General features: G+C 57.0%; 7 protein-coding genes across 7 annotated transcripts in view; 4 read left to right on the top strand and 3 right to left on the bottom strand.

Moving 5' to 3' along the window:
- The first annotated feature begins 275 nt into the window (after nucleotides 1-275).
- On the top strand, nucleotides 276-1,550 carry IE81DRAFT_208959 (hypothetical protein). The gene has a single exon (XM_025510955.1). The coding sequence runs from the start codon at nucleotides 426-428 to the stop codon at nucleotides 1,509-1,511; it is 1,086 nt and encodes a 361-aa protein (XP_025372394.1). The 5' UTR covers nucleotides 276-425; the 3' UTR covers nucleotides 1,512-1,550.
- A 619-nt stretch (nucleotides 1,551-2,169) lies between these two features.
- Nucleotides 2,170-3,572, top strand: IE81DRAFT_208972 (hypothetical protein). Its single transcript, XM_025510956.1, has one exon. It carries the CDS (start codon nucleotides 2,355-2,357, stop codon nucleotides 3,429-3,431), a length of 1,077 nt encoding a protein of 358 aa, XP_025372393.1. The 5' UTR covers nucleotides 2,170-2,354; the 3' UTR covers nucleotides 3,432-3,572.
- Nucleotides 3,573-4,270: 698 nt separating this feature from the next.
- Nucleotides 4,271-4,808, bottom strand: IE81DRAFT_344925 (hypothetical protein; the record flags this gene model as incomplete). The annotated part of the gene is made up of 2 exons (XM_025515862.1): nucleotides 4,271-4,732; nucleotides 4,803-4,808. The coding sequence occupies 2 exons, from the start codon at nucleotides 4,806-4,808 to the stop codon at nucleotides 4,271-4,273; spliced, it is 468 nt and encodes a 155-aa protein (XP_025372392.1).
- A 3,387-nt stretch (nucleotides 4,809-8,195) lies between these two features.
- On the bottom strand, nucleotides 8,196-15,825 carry IE81DRAFT_344924 (hypothetical protein; the record flags this gene model as incomplete). The annotated part of the gene is made up of 14 exons (XM_025515861.1): nucleotides 8,196-9,029; nucleotides 9,113-9,442; nucleotides 9,511-9,790; nucleotides 9,876-10,291; nucleotides 10,361-10,624; nucleotides 10,705-10,995; nucleotides 11,066-12,828; nucleotides 12,891-13,809; nucleotides 13,876-14,112; nucleotides 14,178-14,364; nucleotides 14,433-14,719; nucleotides 14,798-15,131; nucleotides 15,204-15,400; nucleotides 15,475-15,825. 14 exons carry the CDS (start codon nucleotides 15,823-15,825, stop codon nucleotides 8,196-8,198), a joined length of 6,690 nt encoding a protein of 2,229 aa, XP_025372391.1.
- A 469-nt stretch (nucleotides 15,826-16,294) lies between these two features.
- Nucleotides 16,295-19,262, top strand: IE81DRAFT_364252 (hypothetical protein; the record flags this gene model as incomplete). Its single annotated transcript, XM_025516842.1, has 7 exons — nucleotides 16,295-16,684; nucleotides 16,775-17,022; nucleotides 17,098-18,153; nucleotides 18,232-18,416; nucleotides 18,494-18,659; nucleotides 18,730-19,034; nucleotides 19,133-19,262. Exons 1-7 carry the CDS (start codon nucleotides 16,657-16,659, stop codon nucleotides 19,260-19,262), a joined length of 2,118 nt encoding a protein of 705 aa, XP_025372390.1. The 5' UTR covers nucleotides 16,295-16,656.
- Nucleotides 19,263-19,366: 104 nt separating this feature from the next.
- On the bottom strand, nucleotides 19,367-20,274 carry IE81DRAFT_344922 (hypothetical protein; the record flags this gene model as incomplete). The annotated part of the gene is made up of 3 exons (XM_025515860.1): nucleotides 19,367-19,641; nucleotides 19,726-19,899; nucleotides 19,989-20,274. 3 exons carry the CDS (start codon nucleotides 20,272-20,274, stop codon nucleotides 19,367-19,369), a joined length of 735 nt encoding a protein of 244 aa, XP_025372389.1.
- Nucleotides 20,275-22,077: 1,803 nt separating this feature from the next.
- Nucleotides 22,078-23,362, top strand: part of IE81DRAFT_320413 (hypothetical protein) — a 5,384-nt gene continuing 4,099 nt past the window's right edge. The window contains exon 1 of the mRNA XM_025513025.1: nucleotides 22,078-22,767. Within this exon, the coding sequence (XP_025372388.1) occupies nucleotides 22,208-22,767 (560 nt within the window). The 5' untranslated portion in view covers nucleotides 22,078-22,207. The remainder of the gene's footprint in view (nucleotides 22,768-23,362) is intronic.

The raw sequence follows: 23,362 nt of genomic DNA, 5'->3' as shown, positions 1-23,362 counted from the left end.
TTTGCTCACATGCCGCGCTTGTATGTAGACATGGAAATGTGTACATGCAACAATCAATATGATTCGTCACTAAAAAAAAAATGGTCACGTGACAGGGACATGGCTTGATTCGGTCAGGGTTGATGATCCTCGGAGCAGGACGTGGAGTCCGCGAGACAACAATCACGTGAATGTGTGAGGAGTAGGACGTGACACAGCATTGTCTCGCGGACGTGGAACAATAATGTGTGAGGAGTAGGACGTGACACATTGTCTCGCGCACTCCACGTCCTGCTCCGAGGATCATCAACCCTGACCGAATCAAGCCACCTCCCCGCTATTTTTGTGCCGAGACTTCGCACGATTGTCTCGCAGACTCCACGTCCTGCTTCGAGGATCATCAATCCTGACCGAATCAAGCCACCTCCCATGGAGTCCGCGAGACAATGTGGTTGGACCACATTGTCCCTTCGGACCACATTGTCTCGCGGACACCACGTCCTGCTCCGAGGATCATCAACCCTGTCCGGATCAAGCCACCTCCCATGCGCTCTGATCGTGCCACAATCGCACACGGCAGCAGCTCTCGTCAGCAAACACCGTCGAGGTCGAATGACGCTGGCTTACAGGTCGATGGCTCTCACCAACGCCACGACCAGTCCTCACCTTATGAGGATCACGTCGGCCGCGCTGCGCACTTCGGGCCTATGTCACGCAGTCCCCCACCGGTGGGTTCATCTCGCGCTGAATTGACTGCATCATCGTCTGCAGCGGGTGGTCCTGCGCGCAACGGCGGCAGCCAAGCGGGCGTCGAAGGCGCTCATTATGACGGGCCATATGGGCCGAACTCAAGCCAAAACTTTGCGTCCATGCACTCTTTCTCACCGCCGCCACCGCTCGGCATGGCTGCTTTCTTTGCGGCGCAGGCTGCCGAGAGCCCTGAGGGTGCAAATCGCGCGCCGGCTGCTGAATTGCAGCCAGTAGAAGCTGCTGGTCCGGTGATCCCTCGGGTCACGGTTCCCCTCCGCGGCCGCGCCTTGGTGCCGCCGTCCACGCCAGTTGGCTCTCCCTCAACCCCAGAAAAGTCACCGGGCTTGGCTCACGGATTGGGGGTCACGCCCCCCATGACGCCGTCCCCGTCTCTGCAAAAGGGCAAGAGTCCAATGATGTTCATTCCAAACAGGCCCTCGAGGATTCCTGTCGCCGACCGAGAGGCAAGAGCTCGGGAGGGGCAGGAAAAACAAGCTGCGCACCGGGAAGACCTCCTGGCTGAAGCGCGACGACGCTGCGCGGCAACAGATGCGGCAAATGAGGCCGCGAGGGGCAAGCGACCATCCTCTGCGATGTCGCAAGCCAGCTCTGCTTCATCCACGAATGGTCGTCGGAGCGGCCCGGCGCTGTCCACAGCTGCATCCACAGAATCGGCGGATCCTGTGGTGAAGCAGTTTGATGCTCCGCCAACTATTCCTTCTGCTCGTGCGACGCGCTCTGCCGCCGCCGCCTCTTCCACCATGGCACATCCTGCTCACTGACGAAGCGCCTCGCATTCCAGCTGACGATCTTCCCAATCCAGCCAGCACTTCTGCCAGAGTTCCGCCGCGAACCCTGCGTTACGCTTTCAACGCCGGCAGCAACAGCTTCTCTTCCGAGCGCGACGGGAATTCGGCACGACTCGAGATCGCTGGGCATCTGCAAGAGAAGATCGGAGGTTGGCATGAGAAGCACGCACCAGTGATCTCCTTTCCCAAGATAGGAGTGCACCACGCCGACATCTGGTTCCCGACCTCAGAACTCTTCCCACGCGCCGTCGACGCTCCGCCGCCAACATTCCGCGGACTCTCTCTCGTACCTCGCTTTCGCGGCTCCGACTTGCCGAACGGTCTCTTTGTCATCAAAGTCCTCGACCTTCCGCCTCGCGAGGACCTTCGAACTCTCTTTCTGGCCTTTCGGGCGCACGTCGAAAGGGTCGTCGCGATTCTTGACGCGTGGGCAACGACCACGGCCATCCCTGCTTTGCGGATGCCAGCAACCTTTTCAGGCGGTATCCTTCTCTTAGTCGAAAGCAGATTGTCTGGAGTCGACCCGGTCAGCGACGCGGCTCAACAGCTCCACGGTGACTTTCGATACAAGAACCTCGACTACTTTATGCATTACGAGCACCGCCGCGATTGGTGCTTCTTCTGCGGCGGCAGGTCCAACGACTTCCATTTGGCGGAGACTTGCGCACGACAAACGTGCAACGGTTGCGGCGAGATAGGACATCCTGAAAGCAGGTGCCCTAGCGCATCGCGCGACATCACCTGCCCGCTCTGCCGCCAGACTGGACACCGGCCGGAGCAGTGCGATCGGGAACCGAGCAACACCTCAGCCTGAAGATGTCGCACCGCACGCAATCCAAAATCTCCTTTGCCACCTGGAACGCGGCTAGTCTTCTGCACGACGGGCGACGAAGGTTTCTCTCCACCTTGACGCGCAAACACGATGTAGTGTTTCTACAAGAGTGCCGCATACAACCGACGGTCACCTTTGATAGTGGCGACTTTCTACGATATCTACCGACAGCTCCGAATACAGCGCGCGGCTGCCTCACTTGGGACGCGGGTATCGTCATCTGCCGCCCGGACTGGATTATTGAAGAGACTCGAATCGGGGACAGGTGGGTCCACGTTCGAGTCCGTCTGCCAGAAGGATCCTTTCTCGGGCGCAACGGCCGGCAAACTCTTCATCTCTGGAGCCTGTCCTGCCCTCCCATCCGCACAGAAGCAGTCGAGTGGTGGGCTGCCGATGTTCCTGGCTTCTCACGCGTCCTGCCGGGAAGCACCGACTTGGTGGTCATCGGCGCCGACTGGAACGCTTTACACGATGCTCACATCGACTCACTCAACACCCACCCAAATCAGACCCGCTGGGGTCACATCTCGCCCGTGTTGGAGCATCTCCACCTGTTCGATGCCTTCCGCTTTCTACATCCATACGAGCGCAGGTACACACGCTACAACTACCGGCACGGGGAGATCAGCGGCGCAAAGAGGATCGACTCGGTCTGGATCAGCGACTACTTTGCCGATTCTTTGCGCGCCACCGACTTCTCCTCATCTCCGTCCGACCACTGGGCTGCTAGCATTGAGGTGCGGGAAGATGACCACATCAGCGACCTAGGTCCCGGCACCTGGCGTCTGCATCCGGGTGTTGCCTCCGATCCAGCAATGAAGGCTTTCGTCGCCGACTATGTGGAACGGTTGCTACAGAGCACGGAGTTCGCTCGGCAGGCCGGCATCGATGGGCCTCTAAGGACATGGTACGCCTTCGAGGAACGACTTCGGGTGGCGATACTCTGCAAAGGCCTCAGCATCAAGGCCGCTCGGGATGCTGCGCTCAGCGAGGTGCAGGTGCTACATGATAAACTCCTCAGTCTGGACCTCGCCCACCCTGATCAACGCCGAGTCTTTTAGGCGACTCATGAGCAACTGCGCCGCGCAGAGAGACTGGAGTCCGACGCAGAGAATATGGCCTTCGTCTCGCGCACACGAGCAGAGATGTGGCGGCCAACGGCGTGGGTTCTTCTAAAAACACGAGGCATCACTCCCACCATCGCTTCACTCGCCAATGCAGCAGGCCAAGTGGCGACGGACATTGGCCACCGTCTGCAAGCTGTCGGCGAATTCTACACCTCCCTGTATCAGCCAATGGACCGCGGTGCCGACGTTGACACTGCTCGCAGTAAGCTCCTCAGCTCAGTGCGGAAGCGCGCTTTGGACGCCACGGTCCACGCTCTCGACGCTCCCTTTGCGTTGTCCGAGTTCGTCCGTAGTCTTCGTCACTCCCGACCAAGCTCTGCGCCAGGTATGGACGGTGTTCCATACCCTATCTACAGCTTCTGCTCCGACGCCCTCTTCATCCTTGCGCAAGCAGTCAACGCGCTCCGCGAGGGAGCTTCCCTTCCTCATGGCCCCCTCCTTCGAGGGACATTGCTCTACAAACAGAACGACGGCACCAATCTCCGCAATTACCGGCCCCTCTGCATTGCCGACACAGACTTGAGGATTGTTGGCCGAGCCTACGCAGAACGGCTACAACGCATGGCAATCGAGGTACTCCCCGAAACTCAGCGCGGGTTTATGCTTGGTTGGCAGTCCACCAACGCTGCCATCGCTACATACCTGGCTGTGTTGCAAGCGTGGTGCTAGGCCAGACCATAGTCTTGTTATCAGTCGATCAAGGAAAAGCTTGCGACAAAGTCGATCGCGAGTGGTTATTCCAGGCACTATCAGCGTACGGTTGTCCCTTGTCGTTAGTCAACCTTATATGCGGCCTTTACACAGATCCGGCGGTTCGCTTCATCGTCAACGGATACCTTACCGAGCCCATCGCCCTGCGCTGTGGACTTCTTCAAGGCGAGCCGGGCTCGTGTCTTCTTTACAACTTCTCGCTCCAGCCAATGCTCGACTGGTACGCCACAGCCAATACAGGCTTTGTTCCGCCTTGGCGATTGAGCACTCGGCGACCCATCTCTTCGGTCGCCTTTGCCGACGACGTAGTACTGCTGGCCACCAGTGTTGACGACCTTCGAAAGGTGAAAGAGGCGCTTCGCCTCTATCGGCGAGCGGCTGATGCAAGACCCAACCGAAGCAAATCCTGCAGCGTCGTCCTTGGCCCCCGTTGTCCAGCCCTGTTGACTGGGCTTCCTTTCGAGCAATACTCCGCTGAGGTCTTGGTTCACCTTGGCTTCCCTATCCATACGCAGGGACAATCCCTGTCGAATTCATCACAGAGCGGATTTGCGCAGTGGCAGCTAAGCTCCCGCTCCTTTGAACGCAGGACACCGACATCATCGGCCGCATAAACATGATCAACTGCTTTATTCTCTCGCGTCGCAGGTATTCTTTGCGCCTTGGGCCGATAGCAATTTCACTGCCAAAGGACGTGGCGGACGTCGTCCTGCCATGAATCTTCCGCACCAATCGGTGGCTGGTGATATACCGCATAGTCTGCGCGCCGCGCCGGTATGGGGGATTCGGACTCATCGATGCGGACGACATGCTGGCCTGCGAGCTCAAGAGCTCGGCTTGACGACGGGAGTGAGCTGTGCTTGTCAGTGATCATCTCCATCAAAAAACATCGAGCTCGGCTTGACGACGGGAGTGAGCTGTGTTTGTCGGTAATCATCTCCATCGACGATTGCCCTCTCGCTTCAGGACTTGCTCCATGATCGGTCTCCTCAGGCCAGCTCGATACATCGCGCGTTTCCTCCAGCTCCTTCAGCTCGCCATTAATCTTTGTCGCCCACACGCTCCCTGTCTCTTCTTGCTAGTCACTCGCGGTTAGCACGGCCACATCGGTGTTCCCTCACGCACACTCATGTATTGCTCTCCGACAGAACTCCGCGCCCTCGGGTCTGCGTCAGGCGCAGTGGCTTCAAGCCTCGCGGAGACGTATGGATGACGAGAGACTCGCTTCTTTTCCTTCTCGCTCCACCGTCCGCAATCTACACCTACCTCATCTTCCTCTTTTGCCTCTCCCCCCACTCGACTCGTTTCGGACGCCTCTTTCACAGGTAGCCTTTGGTTTGGCCCGCACCATAAATAGAGCAGGGGCGTTATGGTACGCACCCCTCCCGTGAGTGGACATAGTGTATGGTCACGTAGACTTACACATAGGGTGCGGCTCTCTGTCGCCACGCGCGGGGTTTCATTCCCTGCCCTCTTTGGCTGCCGGAACAAGCAATCCGAAGTAGCAGACCGGCAAGACGCGGACGCAACGTTTCGAACGCCTCCATGTATGTTCCGTTGTTCTGTACTTACACATGTGATCGGACGCGACCACGTTTGTTTGTACCTTTTACCACAACAAAGATAATGCGCAGCTTATGCATGAAGACCAGCGCGCATCTGCGTCGGTGAGGGGTGTGCCGGACACACCTGTATAGAAGATAGCCTTGCCGTTGCAGAAATGTTAAACGCACAGGCAAGCGACTTGAACAAGCTAGCGATGGTTTGATTCGAGAGTGGAATCGAGAGGCCGATTCGATGGAAGTGGACTTCTTAGAGGCTTGGCGCTGCGGGGCCAAGCGAGAGTCAATTTGGTAGAAAGTACTATTTGACTTGGTGCGTGAGGCTGTACCGGAATTGGGCCGGTGAACACCCCCGTCTGGCTTGGTCTACGATGCTGCGCCAGGAATGTCTTGAGAAAGTATGGATCCCGCTTGTCTGTGTGGATACCCCGTGCGGCTTGCCCCGCAAGCAATGTCTACAATGAAAATGGTCATGACCTGCACACTTCTCGTCTCAGTGGAGTGTGCACCTTGCGAGACAGCCAGGCGCGACCTAGCCACTCATCCACCAGATCGCAGCGCAAAGCTTACTGCATGCATTGCGATATACGAGGTGGCTGGGTATTCTACAAAGAGAAAGCCACCGTTGACCCAGCTTCACCGCTACGAACATCCTCTCCACCAGCGCCAAAGCACTCCTCGTGTTTCAGGACTTAGTGGTTTACGTCAGGGAGCCACCAGTGCGCGCGGAATTACACGTTGGTTTTGGACACCGCGATCAACACTGGCAGTAACCCCCTTTATCGTACGAGGTGTCATCTCCAACTTCGAGGAGCCTATTGCTAGGCAGCCCTGACGCATGGGGAGAGAACACGTATGCTGTTGAAGCTGGGCCGCTAGATCTGGTGGACAGTTGGCTCAGACGCTGTCCAGAAGATCCCTCTGCAAGCTACCACCGACCTCAGGCCACGTGAAAAGGCCCATATTTTCAGGGCTTCACAAGACACGCAGCAAGACGTCCAGCACTGAACACCGGTGAACGGCGTCTTGCAGGGCTGCGCAACACGAGGCGTGTGCCTCCGACAACCGGCCACCTGTGAGCAGTACCAAGTGGGAGAATGCGGCTTATGCACGCACAAAGTAAGCTGTTGGCCTCGCACCTGATCACTGAACACTGGTGAACGGCATCTTGCAGGGCCCAGCAAAACCCCGGGCATGTGCCCTAGACAACCGGCCACCTGTGAGGAGCACCAAGTGCAAGAAGTAGCAAGCTGTTGGCTTCAAACTCGGTGCGCACTGTACTCATCTAGGGCAGAGCTGGCGGAAATGCGCACAAGACCTACTATTCAGCCTGACAGCAACGTGCAAAAGCCCTGTCACTAAGACCAGATGTTGGATGAATGTCGAAGTGTGTCGTGCCATGTGGAGCTGCAGACATGGTGGAATGGAGTGGTTGAGCGAGATGTGGAAGAAAGCGCGAGGGAGCAACCAATTTGTGACTTGCCCCAAGCCCTTCTTATACCTCCTCTGCCACTCTACATGGTCTTCGCTCATGCGCGCACTGCAGCTGGAGGGCAAGAAAGCCAGGGACTCGAGCCTCATATAAGCACGAAACGCTCTGCTACGAACAGCTGGGTAATTTCGTCATCAATAATAGAGCTCGGGCCGCAACATGCAGGCGATAACGCCGCCGCACCTCGACGATCCGTGCACCTCAATGCAGCACCGCTGTGCGCAGAGGCGCGGCCGTGGTATATCTGCCCTGCAGCGCTAAGCTGCGTCTGACGCTTGGTCCTCCGCATCGTCACAGAGGTGTGGTGAACGGCTGGGCATCGACGAAGAGGTGTCCGGAAGAGCATGTACTGCTGAGCCGCACGCTGGCTGACTGGTGATCGATAGGCATGGCGACAGCAACTGCAAGCTCATACGAAGTAGACCAAATTTGCGCGGGGGAAGTCACCCAATTCCTGTGTGATTAGTGCACCCTCACGTTCCGGCGTCGAGAATGGTCCTGCGATGGAGTGTGGCTAGCCGAATGTATGTAGACCTCTCCCCTCTTTTCGCCCGCGAGAGCCCGGCCAGCCGGACAGCGGATATGCGAGCGAAGCACCTTTCTTTCGAATTTGCAGTTATCGCTCTGCCAAGCCGTGCTACACACCAGATGTTTGTCGGGTGGATTAACCTCTGCTCTACCGAAGAAGTAGGCACCTTCCCTGCGCGTATAGTCCGCTCGACGACGTTCAGAAAGCCTAGAGCAAGCATGCCAATCCGTAATGCGTAGTCGTGACTGAGATCATCGCATGTCATTCATTGATTCGAAGTGAATAGACGTTGCAAGCGTGGTGAGCGCCTCCCATGCGAGCCACGGCTTTGACAAAATTAAACACAATTGTCCGCCAAAGTCTCTCCAATCACTTGACGGAGCGATCGCCGTGCCGGTGGCGGTCTACTGGGCACGGGAGCTCTCTTTGTTTTCCAAACTTGCTCCCTCACGCGCCAAGATAGTCTGGGCGTCAATCGTGTCCCGACATGCGAATCTCCAAATGTGGACCTGCTTCGTTTGGCCGAATCTGATCGCCCGTCCGCGCGCTTGCTCCATCGTTTGGTGATACTGTTGCGCCTCCTCCATGATGAGCGGCGACAAGAAGATGACGTGATTGGCGACCGTCAGATTTGAACCAGCAGCGCTTTCGTCGGCAATATTGAGTAGTAGGCAACGCTCGTCACCATTTTGGAAGCTGTCCAGCTGGTCAGATCGACGAAGGGCGGTGCCTTGAAGCCTAACAAATGAAATATTTGATTCGCGGAGAATTTCTGCAACCTTGGCAAGCAAGCCGTCGTACTGGACGAAGAGGAGAACCCGATCGTTTGTCGAAAGACTTCGCAATAAATCTGCGATGCGTTGCAGTTTGATACCGTAGCGCGTTCCTTTTTCTTCCACGCCCAGGGTTGACGCCTTGACGATCGAAGTGGGTTTGGCTAGAGCATTGCAGTCCTGTGTGCAACACTTGCCTATGTAGGCTTCACGCAGCACGCAGTCGTGGCAACCCGTGTGTCCGCAAGTAGATGCAAGGGAGATGTCGGACAATTCGAGCTGCCTTCCGCGTTTGCTGCATTGCGGCGAGGGGCACACGATGTTGAGCGAAGCAGCACTCTTCACCCGCGCGCGCTGAATATCTCGCACTTGGGTGAAATACCGAAGCGACTGTTCGCGGGCCCAGTACTCGTTGCGCAACCTTTGCAGTAGGTGGACGGTATTGCGCAACGCGAATTCCTGCTCCTGAGAGGGGAAACGTCCGTGCACAGCGTCGTCAATCTCAGCAAGTGTGCCGGTTTCGCGCCAAGTCCACACGTCAGACTAACCCAATTGTCAGAGATGCTCGTCTCCGCCTTCTTCTTGAGCTTCGGGAAACGTCGACGTCCAGCTCTTTCATCGAGTTCCTCGACCGTGCAGCCCACTTCAGCTAACATTTTGGTGAGCTGTGGTTTGCAGTGTGCATCTCCCCATGCACTATTCTCTACATTGCGTGCGAATGTCACCAGAGGACGGTTGGTGTCGTCGCGGAAAGCGTACTGCAAGAGGCAGACAAAATGCTGCGGAATTGCAACCTCGCGAATCTCCCGTCGCAGCTGCTTGAGACACTCGTCGCGCTGACGCCGACGCTCGCGCACAATAAAGTCGCAGGCTTCAATCTTCAAATGATGCGTGCAAGGTCAGTCTGGAGCGCACATCGCAGATTCTTCTAAACGCAGGTACTCACTGCGTCCGTCGTTTCGATGTCGTCGAGCATGAAGTGCGCAGCCTGACGTGAAAGCGCCTCTTCCGGGCTTGAGCTCTGACCAACCGTCTTACGCAGCCGCTCGTCACGATCATTACCGCCGTCTGTGCCCTTCTTCTTGGCCGCGGTCGCAGAAGCTGACGCTTTGAACACGCGGCGCGCAAGGCGCAGGTCAAGCGACTCGATGGTGTGAGCCAGCTCCAAGTAGCATGCTCGTTCAGCAGCTGGCATTTGGACAGCCTGCATGTGCTCAGTGAATGGGCTGCGTCGTCGCCGTCGCACAAAAGCAAGTCGTGAGACAGGGTGTTACGCAGAAAGTGGCCGACATGCATGTCCAGACCACTCACATTTCGTCAATCTCTGCTATGTTCTGCCGCACAAATTGGTCAAGGAAACCTTGAGCCAAAGCTTGTCTTCGATGGTGCCAGGCGGGTGAGCGGATCTCGACGAAATTTCTAAATCTCTCCACCAGAGTTCGTTCTTTCTCCCGACGGCTCCTGACGGACTGTTTCGAGGAGTCCGCATCATCGTCGACGCCCAAGTGGATATTGAGGAAGGCGGCAATCGACTTGACATCCGCAAAGTCGGCCGTCGGTGGAGTGCCCGAGAGGATCCAGGTGGAGTGCGAAGCCAGGTTTCGAATCGCTGAGAATGCTCTGTCGGCATTCGCAGCGATGTAATGAAACTCGTCGACGACCACTCTTTCCCACATGAAGCACTCCAGAGGCATCGCCCGGAGCGAGCCGAACGATTTGCGAGCAGACTAGATGCGGCCGTGGGAATGATGCGTTCAGCGACATGCTGTATGAGATCGCAGTCAAGCAGCACTCACGGCGGATCCCAAGCCCCAGGGATCGGCTGGGATGCTGCTGGTCTTGGGCTTCGCAGCTTTTCGACGCGGAGGGCTATCATCGAGGAAATCGTCTTCTTCGCTATCGGACGCATGACGCTTTGATTTGGCCTTCTGCTTTGGCTTGCTCTTGCCGCCTGTAGTCGTGGCCCTGTCTCCTTCCTCTGCATGGGCGTCCGCGTACGCTTGACCTATCAGACGCTTGCTACGCTTGGCTGATGCGAGATGTGTTTCGTCAAAGTCGACCTATTCCACAGATTGAGAGTGCGCGCGCGGCTTGATCAGTAAGGCGTGGGCATCACCGCTGCTTCGAAGCAGTCACTCACTCGGCGCTTGACAGAGTCCAATACTTTCGCGACCCCTTCGGTCTGCAGCTCTTGCATACGATTGCGCAGCGCCGCAAGCGACTGAGTCAGCGCTGCTTCGAAGAAGCGCCCGGCTTTGGCAGGCAGGGGGTTCGCAGCAGCAAGACGAGACAAGGATTCGAAGTAGGCATCGCTTTTGTAGATTGTGACTGACATGATGATCAGGTCCGCTTCCTTGATATCCTCAATCGTGGTGGCGTTGAGCTCAGCCTTTGAATGGATTACGCGCACTTTGAGCTTGTCACCGGTGAACTTCGTAAGGAGAGGAGGCAGCTGTCAGCGGACGAGACTTTGACCTCGACCAGCATGGCCCCGCTCTCACCTTTGTGACCTCATTGGCCCACTGCTTGCACAGATGCGGAGGCACAATAACAAGCGTAGCCTTTGTCTGAATGTAGCGCTTGTCTTTGCTCGGCTTGCGCTCACGCGCGGCTTGGCGTCGAGCGGCGACGAGGCCCAGGGTGATGGCCGTCTTGCCGTAGCCCACAGCGTCAGCTACCACACCGCCGCGCACCGTAACTGGTCGTGTGGCTTTGCCTTCCGCCCTCCAACCCATAGGTGTGAGGAGGCCTTCAGAGACCTCCTCCTCTACGAACGGGGCTACCGCGTCTGCTTCTTGGTCGAGCATCCAGCTCAGCGAGCGTCGCTGCTCTTTTCGTAATTCAAGGCGGAAGAGAGCTGGCGTTGGTGCCTCGCTGTCTGCTCGATTGCTCCTCAGCTTGTACGAAGGTATGTTGAACTCGTCCAGTGCTTTGTCGATTGCGCTGAGTTTCCAGGAAAGCGTGGCAGGTGCCGTGTCTTGCCTAGGCGGGAGGCGGGACAGCGCGCGGTGCATCAGCGTCAAAGCGTTGACGCCGATGCGAGCGGTCGCCACGTCGCCGTCGACTCGAAGGTGCATCACGAATGGTGAGGGTCGATTCTTCAAAGCCTGCTCGTAGGGAGCCGCTTGCTGCTCATTCTCCACTGGAACAGGCTGTCTACCAGGAATTTGTAGCCAGTGTACAGCTGGTCGAGCGGGAGCACAGACCGCGCACGAAGCACATTCGACGTCGACTTGAGGACCTGGCATCCATGTAGAGAAAGCGTCTATGCCAGGCACCCTGTCTACGAGCCAGGCGAGCTTGTCGAACGTTACGAGTGTCTTGTGCTCCAAGTCAACAATTTGCCACTGTGCATCCTGAGCAGGCCACACATCTTGGCTGCCTCGTTGAGCAGGAATCGTTGCTCGGCAAGCTAGCACTGCAACCGACTCGAGACAGGTCCTAAATTGCCCTGGCATGTGGGCTATCCGAGGAACTTCCATCGAGGAGGCATGTGATGGCTCTACGGTAGTCAAGGACATTGAGTCGTGATCCAGCCACCTCGACTCCGAAAGCAGGTCGACCGTCGACGACGTGGTCTCGATAGGTCCAGGAAGTCTCCAGCCTGGCTGCAGGCGTCCGATGACGGCTCGCTCGAGCGGAAAGGGAAGAGGATCAAAGTTTGGGGCGAAGACGAAGGAGTCCGCTTCTTTCCCTTCTAGACGATGCGGATCGAGAAATAGATACGTCCTCGCTGCGCGAGAGTCGCGATTTCGCTTGACGTGAAGCGCACCGTTCGCGGTGCCGCATTGTCCAAGTAGCTCGTATTCTCCGTCAAGGTCTTCGCCCAGAGGACCGTCAACGTGAACGTGCATCGCACTCCACCGCTCCGTGCCAGCATAGCCACCACCAAGTCCTAAATTGGCTTCCCAAGAAGGCACCAACGCGCCCGAGCCAGTGATGGTCGCCCTCATTGACTCAGCCACGGGTAGATTGAGCTGCCAGCAGCCAGTCAACAAATCGCGAGCACCTCGTTGGAGCTCCATGCGTGCGACTGGCCGGAGCAACAGGGCGCGCAAGGCACCGCGTGAAGCTTCCTCAGCATTGGGTTCCACGTAAAGATCCCAGTGGGGCGTTTGCGGATCCAAAATGAGTTCTAAACGCGTCTGGTTGCCGAGAAAGACTGCCGTCCACTTTCGTTGCCGAAGCAGGCCACTGAAGTGCAGCACGACGTCTTGGCACACTTTGCTGACGTGATTGCGCCACTGGGCAAAAGTGTCGACAGCTACGAGCCGGGCGAAATGATGTCAATTTACAGCACACGCTGACGCAGGAGTCCATACTCACTTCGCAAGCCCCTGGACGAGATGGCGGCATCGCCAAGCTGGAGTCTCAAGCGCATGGGTAGATACTTCTTCAGCTGCGCTTCGAATGCTTCTGGGCGCTGACGACTGCGTTCGTCAAGCTCGAAGAGGTGCTCCGGGCGACCTTTGCAGGTGGCGCAGGCTGTGTGCTCGCAGGCCGAGCACTTGAAAATCTTCTTATCTGACACTCCTGTTCTACCTTCGCAGCTGCATCGCTGCGCGCTTTCGACAGCATGCTTCAGCAAGTGACCAAGGTCGAGATGCTGAGCGTGGTCGTCGAGGTCATATGGCTTGCGGACAAGTTGCCCAAGGACAGAGTCTGGCTTCTCCTGCACCTCTTGTGACTTCTCAATCTCCATCGACACATCTTTGCCTTGGCGACGGGCTGCGAGATCTGGCTGCGCAATCAGCAGTGCAGCCATGACGCACGTGCCGACGACGGTAGAGCTCATGGCGTTTCCCGCCAAATTCTGCAGCTGGTCATTGGTTTCTCTGGATAGAAGCAGCTCGTCGATCGGAAGTCCTTGAAGAGCAAGTGCTTCGATACCAACCAGCGGCCCACCTCGAGAAGTGAGGTACGGCATGCCCGAAGGCGTTAGGCAGCCTACGGTCCCGGGCTTCGAGCTAGCAATGTTGCGATCCACATTCTGACTCAGCTCCCAAACTCGACTTTTGAAGTTCGGGTCAAAGCCTTCTTTAGCGCAGCGCAAGGTCGTGATGTCGAGAAGATCCAATACACGTTCAGGCATTGGTAGTGCCCACTCATTCCACGCATCGTGCGAGAGCTTGCAGCCACCGCCTTCTTCCCACGCCGTGAATGGGCGTGATTTACCAAGAGCCTCCTCGTCTCGAGCACGCTCGTGTCGGCCCTGACAACGCGACCAATCGATCGTCGACCGACCCTGGACACAATGGTGCGGCTGACGTCAGCCTGGCCTACACTCGATGAGAGCATCCACATCACATACCTTTCCATAGCCCTCTCCTAGAGCAAATTGGAGTCTGACGTGCTGAATGCGCGGATCGTCGGTGGGTAGCAGAAAAGACTCCAGGGTGGAAGAAGCAGGTCTGCTCATGGATTTGGTGAGGGCTTCCCAATTTGCAGGGTAATCGTCCTTGTTGTTATGTGTGGCGATGAGATAGCCTCGTTGGCGAGTGTGCGGGATGTAGTAATGCTTTGTATCGAAGGTGTTGCAGAAGGCGGCCTGAGGAAGGGCTTGAATTAGTGATCTGAAAGATTACCAAAGCATTCGAGCAATGCGATGCTCACATCATAGTCAATGTCAACAAAAGCCTGCGCCACCCCAGCCCAAGGGGCACTCTTCACGTTTTCCAAAATGACAATGGCAGGTTTGTGACGCTCGACCCAGTTCAACATGCCATAGAATGTTCGTCCACTCTCGCCTCCCTCCTCCATTCCCTTTCTCTTGTTATTCAGCCCTGAGTAGTCCACGCAGCTGAAAAGGTAGGCCCCTGGTCAGCCTCCTTCCTGAACTCACGTCTGCCGTCCGCACTCCACACTCACCTAGTTCCAGCAACGAGTAGGTCCACATCGCCAGGTACGTCAACGAGCGCGCCATATGCAGTGTGTGCTTGATCGTCGCCCAGCTCGCAGACATCTCGGAACAAGAGCGGGGGCGCAAAGTTTCGCTCAATGTATGCTTGCTTGTAAGGTTCGATCTCGCACGAGAATACGTGGTGTACCTCGATATCTATGCCGTGTTGCGCCTTGGACGCCCGCGACATGAGATTTAGAGCCAGAAGCGGCGACTCGGTACCGCTGCACATGGTAGCGACGCGAAGAGGACGGCCCTAGTAAGGTCGGAGAGAGATTGTACGTCAGTAGCGTTTCTCGCTCTTGCAACGCGCTTGCAAGTACTGCAAGCTCACTTGCAGTGTCTTGGCCAGCTCGACGATGGCAGTGGTGTCGCATCTCTTGACGATGTCGGCAAAGATATCGTCAAGGTCATGCATGGGAGGCAGTCGACCCTCCAGAGCGTCGTCTTTGGCGGCCGCAGCCATCAGTGTGGCTTTCGGCATATCCGGCACAAAGTCCCGGTACTTGACCTTTCGATCCTTGCGGAATTCTGGCACCCAGTGGGCGCTGGATGAAGTGGATGGCTTCGATTTGGTTGAGCTCGCACTCTTCCTGCGCTTTTTCGATGGGCCGCCAAAGTCGCTGTCATCATCAGAAGCGATGAAGTCCGGCGTTGCGCGTCGGACGCTAGCAATCAAAGACGTGGTAGAGGTGAGTGAGTAAGCAGAGTTTCCGACCTATCTCAGCTTCCACACGTACCGGCTCGACTGGGACTTCGCAGGCGACTGCGCAGCCGGTTTCCCGAAGCTGAGCCGAGTCTGCTTGAACTTCTTGGTGCTTTGCCCTTGAGTGACCGTCGCTATCGCGAGGCTGCTCTTTGGCAGACCAGCATCCACTTTTATGGGAGCGACGACCACTGGATCCGTTCCGTTCTTGAAGCAGTCGTCATCGAGCACCTGATGGGGTGTTGCAAACAGCTCTTGGTTGAGGCCCTATGCATCGCAACGCTTTCAAGGGTGCACGCGCTCACCTCGAAACGATTGCCATGCTGACTCATGGGCGTTGTCACTTCACTGGGCTCGGCGCTCGCCCCCGCCGACTCGGTCAGCGCAGGAGTACCGGTGGATTCCCGCTCATCGGTGGACTCTTCTTCCTCAGCTTCGGCCACGTCCTCGTCCTCATCCTCTTCATCGCTCTGGTCCTCCTCCTCCTCCAAGACAAAGTCGGATTCCGAATCCGAAGCGACACGCTTGCGCTTGCTGCTCAATGCCTTCTTTGGCCCACGCAGCAACTCCTCGTCCGATGAATCTTCGCTCTGATAGACGCGCACGCGGGTGCGCCCGGAGCGCGTGCCCTGGCTCGATGGCGGGGAGCGGGCCATGACGTTATCGGGCTCGAAGGGGGGACGCCTATGCTCGAGAAGGGGTAAAGCGAATCGGTGAGGGTGGCATAGATGTAGCGAGGGAATGCGCACGAAGAGACCTACGGTGATGCTTCGAGGGTGCGAAGAACGTTACTTGAGGAGAAGGCCTACCGAGCTCTGATCGTGAATAAAAGAGGGAATGCACAATCTGCCGCAGGTCGAAGGAAGCGGATGCAATTAACACGTCGACGATGTCGCGCGCGCGCTCGTCACCAACACGTCACTCGAATTCCTTCTCGCGCGCGTTCGACGCGACGCGCCGTCCGGGCGGGGCGCATGATGTTGCGCGGCTGTCAGAAGATACCTTCGTGGAGCTTCACCGCGGACGTCCGTTCCCATGCACATGGCGTGATCACATAATTTGAGTAGTATAGTCACGAGTCAAGAGTCACCAGTGTACGTATAGTTGGAGTAGTGTCACCATCATATGCAACACGTCCTTACAATCACAATCTTGATTATTCTTGATTTGCAACATTATGGACAAGTGTGCGGAGTAAGGACTCACATCTCGTGACTGCACCGGCCCGCCAGTACCCGCCGCGTAACGTGGAATCAAGAATAAATTCCTCTGCTGCCTCCACACGGCCCCCAGCCGCTTCCGTATTACTCTCAATCGGCGAGGTCACGATCATCTATCATCGACCAGCCCAACATCCTCGGCGATCTGCGTGAGCACTACGATCGAACCCAAAGCGTGAGCTTCGCGCCGGCCGTGCCATCCAAAACTCCAGAGCCAATTCCCACCACTTGCCTCGTGACACACCGCATGTTGCCCTGCACGCCATCATGCCATTCAAAGCTTACATTCTGACCGGTGAGGAACGCTCCTGAGTATCGCTTCAGCTCTATAGCCCACTCATCACCTCTGTCTCGGGTCTGTTTCGATCATCTGTACGCTTTCCAGTGTCTGACACGCTCGCGCAGGCCAAGTCTGCCAGCGATCCCATCCAAACAACCAACACGTCCGGTCTGACGCTGCGAGAGAGCCTGCAACAGCACTCGTCGAAGCAGTTTTCTGTAGAGGAAGAGGCGGTGGTGGCGGATGACGTTGCCGACATACAGCACACAATCAAGCGATGGATAGCAGGACGCGCTGATCTGATCCTGACGACTGGCGGAACGGGCTTCGGTACGCGAGATGTGACGCCAGAGGTGAGCCAGATGGGAAGGAGACGTCTGCTTGGACCTCGCATTGCTCACTAGCGTCTGGCGCTCGCTGGTCCGCAGGCAATCGCACCGCTGGTGTCCAAGCCAACACCTGGCCTCACGCATTTGCTATTATCTCACAGCCTCCAGAAGACTCCAATGGCGGTCCTATCTCGACCTGTAACTGGAATCGCACTGCATGCTCCTCTCCCGCAGAGCACTCCCGAGACCCAGCAGACGGGAGCCATCATCGTCACGCTTCCTGGATCTACCAGAGCTGTGGGAGAATGCATGGACGCTTTGCTGGGAGACAGCGTGCTTCAGCACGCGCTTGAGCTAGTGTCTGGCGGGTCGGGAAGCCGGCAACATGCCTCAATGCAAGGTCCGGGAGGAGGTCGAGATGGCGCCAAAGCTAGCCACACCAGTCTGAGCGGAACAGAAACAGATACAGGCAGTGCTAGAGCGGGGTCTGGACTGCAAGGTCAGCATCACCATCCACACCACCACCATCATCATCATCATCATGGGGACCACGTCGCTCCAAAGCCTCGCACGGAGCAAAGCGAGGAATCGCCTAGCTACGTCACGCGAGACCCGGGAGGACCAGCATCGCGTCATCGCAAGAGCCCATACCCGATAGTATCGCTCGACGCCGCTCTGAACCTCATCGCCGAGCATACCCCCTCACCCCGGCAAACACATGAAGCCTCGATTGACCGAAATTTGATCGGCGCAATTGTCGCCCGTGACGTCACTGCACGGACTGATCTTCCCCTCCGACCAACGACTAACGTGGATGGATACGCAATTTCAGCCCATCACACACCACCGGGCTCGTGTCGGGTCAGTTCATCGAATGCGAGATTCGAAGCTGGTAGCGTTCAGCGTATCAACACCGGCCAAGGACTTCCGTCGGGCGCCGATGCGGTGGTGATGGTGGAGGATACGGAGCTTCTGGAGAGCTCGGATGATGGCGAGGAGCGCTACATCAAGGTGTTGGCGCAGGTGGATGCGGGAGAGAATGTGCGAAAGGCTGGAAGCGATGTCAAACAAGGGAGTGTCATCTTGCGAGCCGGTCAAAGATTGAGCGAGCTCGGCGGGGAGCTGGGCACTTTGGCTTTCTTGGGCTATCCGAAGGTGCGTCGCTGGAGCTCTGGGCAGACTCTGCGAGGTCTCTTTTTTAATCCCTTGTTGATGTACGCGCTCTGATACTAGGTCACAATACACACAAAGCCGAAGGTTGCCATCTTGTCCACTGGCAACGAGCTCGCAGACATTGCTGCTTCACAGCAGACTGACGCCTGGGGATTTCGAATTTGGGACGCCAATAGGCCCGGTCTACGGGCGGCAATCGAGTCCGCTGGATACGAAGTAGTCGACTTGGGCATAGTTAATGACGAGTGAGTCTCTCAGCATTGAGCGTGTATTCATCTGCACAAATGAGGGCATCACTTGATGCTTTCGCGTCCTCACATAGCCGTCGAGCAACAATCGACGCACTTCGAAGGGGACTGGAAGAGGCTGAAGTTGTTCTGACAACCGGCGGGACCAGCATGGGTGAAAGCGACCTGCTGAAGCCTATCATCGAGCGCGACCTTGGAGGCAAGATCCACTTTGGGCGCGTCGCCATGAAGCCGGGTAAGGTAAGCTGCAGTCTAGCCTCGCCAGCCGTGAAGAGGCCGCCGTGCTGACATGTTAGAGCCACGGCGATAGCCTACCACATTCGCCACAATCCCTTGCGAAAGCTCCGATCGCGTGGTGTTCGCACTGCCAGGCAATCCAGCCAGCGCTCTAGTGTGCTTCTACGTCTTCGTATTGCCTTCCCTCCGCAAGCTTTGCGGCCATCACGCATCCATCGCGCCGTCTGATCAAGGGAGGTCGTGGAGCGTGCCCCGCGTCAAGGTGCGATTGGAAAATGCGATGAAGCTGGATCCCCGGCCAGAGTTCCACCGCGCTGTTGTCTACCCAGACGCTAATGGTCGATTAGTGGCGAGAAGCACCGGATCTCAACGTAGCAGGTGAGCCTCGTGATGGCACTCTGAATCTCGCGCCGTCCATGCTACCTCAACTCGGTTCTCTGATCTTGACCTCGTCCACTGCTAAACTACCGTCGCAGTGGGATGCACTCGATGGCGACAGCAAACGCACTGGTCTGCGTACCTGCGCTGGATGGCTCGCCTGGAAGCCCCACACAGTTGCAAGCAGGATCCGAGGCCCTGGCGATGCTGATTGGCAGCATTTTGTAGCCGGGACCTGAATTGGCTCGACAAGAATCGTATCACAAGCGCCATGCTCTCATCCGATCCGACGAGAGTGTCTTGCGCTGACCATGCGAGAGTCAATTGTCTGCCTAGCATACAGCGATATCCAAGCCTAGCTCCCTCGCTCTCTTCTCAGCCTCCCTGAGAGCTTCCGCCTCATCCAGACCTCTCCTCCGCGCCGTGCTGAGGCAGTCGCCAACAACGCTAAGAAGACTGTTGTTCTCCAAAGCAGCAGCTACGCGCTCCTTGTCGTTGAGCTGCTTGTTGATTGCGCGTTCACTCTGGTGCGTGCCTGGCCGCACTTGGATATCCACCTTGTAGCGTGGAGGTAATGCACGCAGCAAGCGAACTCGCAGCGCAAGACCTGCAGAGGACACACGAGAGGCAAGGGCTGGATCAGCGAAACGAAGCCCTGGTCAGCAAGCCTTCCGCTGATTGTAGCACGTACCGATCAGTGTGGCCATTGAGCAATGGGGGATGGTTGGCGTAAATTCGAGTAGAACGGTGGGCAACCGACCGGTCTGTGGATCGCCCTCATCCACCTTGATATGCTGAGCTTGCACCACTGCGAGCTGCTCAAGCGTCAGCGGATGTTCAGGATCGGACACTGAGCGTATGAGATCTGGCGATGTGTTGAGAGAAAGGAGTGGGTGAAGGAACCGAATCAATAAATTGTATCCCGCATCCGATCCCAACGACTGCGAGACTCACCGAAGACCTCGAGCGCGTCGATGCCCTGTCTTTCCTCGGCCAGTGCCGCACCTCCAGACGCATCTGATTCTTCCAGTCCATCTTCGAGCCCATGTGAAGCATCTGCGAAGCCTCTGCCAAGTCCGCCAGAGCTCGTATCGTGCACGGCAGGATCCCGCCACCAATCATTGCCACCTCCGAGGGAAAGGGAACCCAGCAAGTCGCCGTCCTTCTTGCCCTCCTTGCGACGCTGTGTGCTACCTGAAGGGGCGTGAATGATCGGATTGGCATTCTCCTTGTCCGCCATGTTGCAGGCAGGGCGTCGACGTGTGGCGAGTTCAACGTTCTTGCGATATCGCAGACGGCCGATGTTGCACGATTGGGGAGGTTGTCAGTCGGCTGAGCGTCAACGTGGGTCGTGCTGAGCGACCGCTCTTAGGAGAAGATTTGACGTGCAAATTTGATGCTTTGTGCAGTATGCAGACAGCGAAAGTCAATTGTGGTCAGCGTTCGGAAGATTGACGTGAGCGGAGATACAAGAACCGGAATGGCAGGACCTGTGGAGGCACGCACACCAACGTCTATAGTCTGGTACTCTTGCGCGCGCCCAGCATGCAGGCCGCACTCGTGACTGTTCTTGAATCAAACTGAAATCCACTCTCGGCAAAGTCAAATACGAACTCCGCAGGCCCAATACCAAAGCTGGGCACGCCGAACACATGCATACGCGTGCATCAGCGGCGATCTGGCCCATCCGCGTTCATGCCTGTTATTGCTGCGTGGGGAGGCATGGTTGATTGTTGTATTCAGGATTGAGAACGCGGCAAAGCGAAAATAGACCCTGCGGGACCAATACAAGACCACGCGTGACCAATTTGAATACGGTCGCGTGCATCAGCGTGCATCCGCGGCTGCTTGGGTGAGGACTCTGTCCACCACATCAAATTTCAAGCTTTCAAGATTTTGGTTTCGGGCCACAACCACAATCACGAATCACGATTGGCTGCTCTTGACTCAAGACTGCATCCTTGCCCACTGCGTCCAGCATCCCTCCCGTGCTTGTGATCGCCCATCACCAGTACCGATTCACGATCCATAGAGCATCCTTGGAGCTGCCTAAGAATGACAATGATTAGGCAAGCTTGACACCTCACGCTTCTGCAGGGCCTGAGCAGACCGGCGGATGCGCGTCCCCTTGCGGCTGCATCAGCACGCGGTCCGCGCGAACGCTCTCGCAAGCCGTTGACTGCTGCTGGCGCGCGTCAGAAGTACAGTCACCTTTGAGTGGAGCGTCATATGTACCGAGACTCTGACTGGTATACATCAGGTAGATGATGGCTGAGCGTTGATACTGTGATGCATGGAACAACTTGCCTCCACATCGACGTTCATCACTTGTGACAGCTGCTGACGGTTGCCCAGACACTCGGTCTGACTTTTTTCGACGGCACAAAACGCTGCCGTTGGGACATCTATCCGCATCCGCGAACACCTGGCGTCGCAATCTCGTCAAGACGGCACCACGAGTTTGTGAGCAACCTTACATGCTTCAATGATTGCGCGGCCCGACACGGCACTTCCCCTCAGCTGCTCCGCCGAGATGAGGAGGGTGGTAAAGCGTCAAAGTCAAATGATGAATATGGTCAAATGCGTCACAACTTTTGACTGTTCTCACACGTCATCACCATCCCGGCCGCTGAGGGCAAAGACCCAAGAGACGCCATTCGTGATTTCTCCATGGATGTGTGTTGCGGGCGGACACGTACCTTGAGGAGCGTATCGATCCCTGGTGTTATAAAAGTCATTGCCGGGATTCCACTCATATGATCCGGATGCTGCCGTTCGACGTTGTGCCTGCGCCTCAAGTACAACGGCCGTACAGCATGCACCTTGAAGTGCGGCTTTCCGTTGAGATGTTTGAGACACACATGTCATCAAGCAATGATGATGACTCTCCGGCGTGAGATGTTCCATATACGTGTCTACCGGCCGCGTGACAACCGCAAAGGCCCATTCATGATTGCTATGCGACTGCTGAGCATCAATCGTGTGTTGATCAGCTCTGTTGCCTCTGCCACATAAGCAGCATCGCTGAGACCAAGCTGATGATTCATGATTGAATGACTGTCCTCCCGGATTTGTCTCCCCATCCCTCTCTCCAAACACCCTACTACCCAGCTTGCCCTCGCACCTTGATTGATATTTCTGATTGCGACGACGCGCGCGCTCTTCGTCTCAGAATGAGGGTCACCACCTATGGGTGCCTTTGGCTACGCCATAGGGTCCCGGGTGCGGGTGCCATCCTTCCGCTGATCCTGCTGGCCGCTGTGCAAGCACGCCCTCACCCTCAACAAGAGCCTTTGCCGACCTCGAGTCCGGGTGGCGACCCCGGTCCCTCGTCGAGCGTCAGCTCCAGAACTTCACCCTTGCCTTCTCCCACTTCCGCCTCCGCTTCCGCTTCTGCGTCTGCACAAGCAACAACTTTCACATCCAGCTACATAACCACCCTGAGCTCTGGTCAGCCCCGACCCACCGGTGCACCATCTACGGGATCCGTATGGGCAACCTACACGATCTACACGACTACACTGAGCCCATCTCCAACAGCCAGTACCAGCGCACCGACTCCCTCGAGCACGGCGGATGGCAACGCAGGCATGGCCGCTTCCTCGGACGATTTGCCCCTCAATACGAGGATCGACGCCGCTTTTGGCGTATTGGGGGTGGTGATGATCATCACTGGAGGTGCACTGGCTGTGCGCGCCAGTCGATCGCGATGGATACTCTACTTTGTCAGCGCGTGAGTCAGGCTCGTACAATCTTGAATGCATCATCTCGGATTCCGCGCAGATGCGATCGAGCGTTGCGAAAGCACAAAGGGGAGGGAGGACTCGATCGAGAGCAGACACGGGAGGATCATGGATGGCATGGCATGGGCAGACCAGGCACAGCCCTGCGCAGACACGGTGCCAAATGGCGTACAAGATGGGGTGGCTTGCCGCAATGCGGGGCGAGCAGTATGGGCTTCTTTGCGCAGTGAATGGGGCGGCGGCAGCGATGGTGGACAAGATGCTATGCGAAGCATGCTTGAGTGTCGTCGTGAGGACAGGCCAGGCCGATGCAGGCCGCGGACGATGCGTACACGCAGAATCAGAATCGTGAATCACGAATGTGAATGGCAAGAGCCGAGCAGGAGCAGCTTAAGATGATGCGAAGCCGCGGTCGAGAGTTGGTCGCATGCAGCAGCGATGCAGAGCGCGCGTGTGGCCGAGCCGCGAGAGGCTAAGACGACGCACCAAGCAAGCAAGCACGCACAGCCAGCAGAGGGGGAGGGCAGATCGAGAGAGAGAGGGAGGGAGAGAGAGAGAGAGAGAGAGAGAGAGAGAGAGAGAGAG

Source organism: Ceraceosorus guamensis (genome assembly GCF_003144195.1).
Source record: "Ceraceosorus guamensis strain MCA 4658 unplaced genomic scaffold IE81scaffold_6, whole genome shotgun sequence".
Lineage (NCBI taxonomy): Eukaryota > Fungi > Basidiomycota > Exobasidiomycetes > Ceraceosorales > Ceraceosoraceae > Ceraceosorus > Ceraceosorus guamensis.
Note: the sequence above shows the minus strand (reverse complement) of the source record. Positions and strands in the feature narration are given on the sequence as shown.

What these genes read in the sequence shown, in the direction of transcription:
- IE81DRAFT_208972 (XM_025510956.1), top strand. Translation starts at nt 2,355, where the DNA reads ATGTCGCACCGCACGCAATCCAAAATCTCCTTTGCCACCTGGAACGCG.
- IE81DRAFT_208959 (XM_025510955.1), top strand. Translation starts at nt 426, where the DNA reads ATGTGGTTGGACCACATTGTCCCTTCGGACCACATTGTCTCGCGGACA.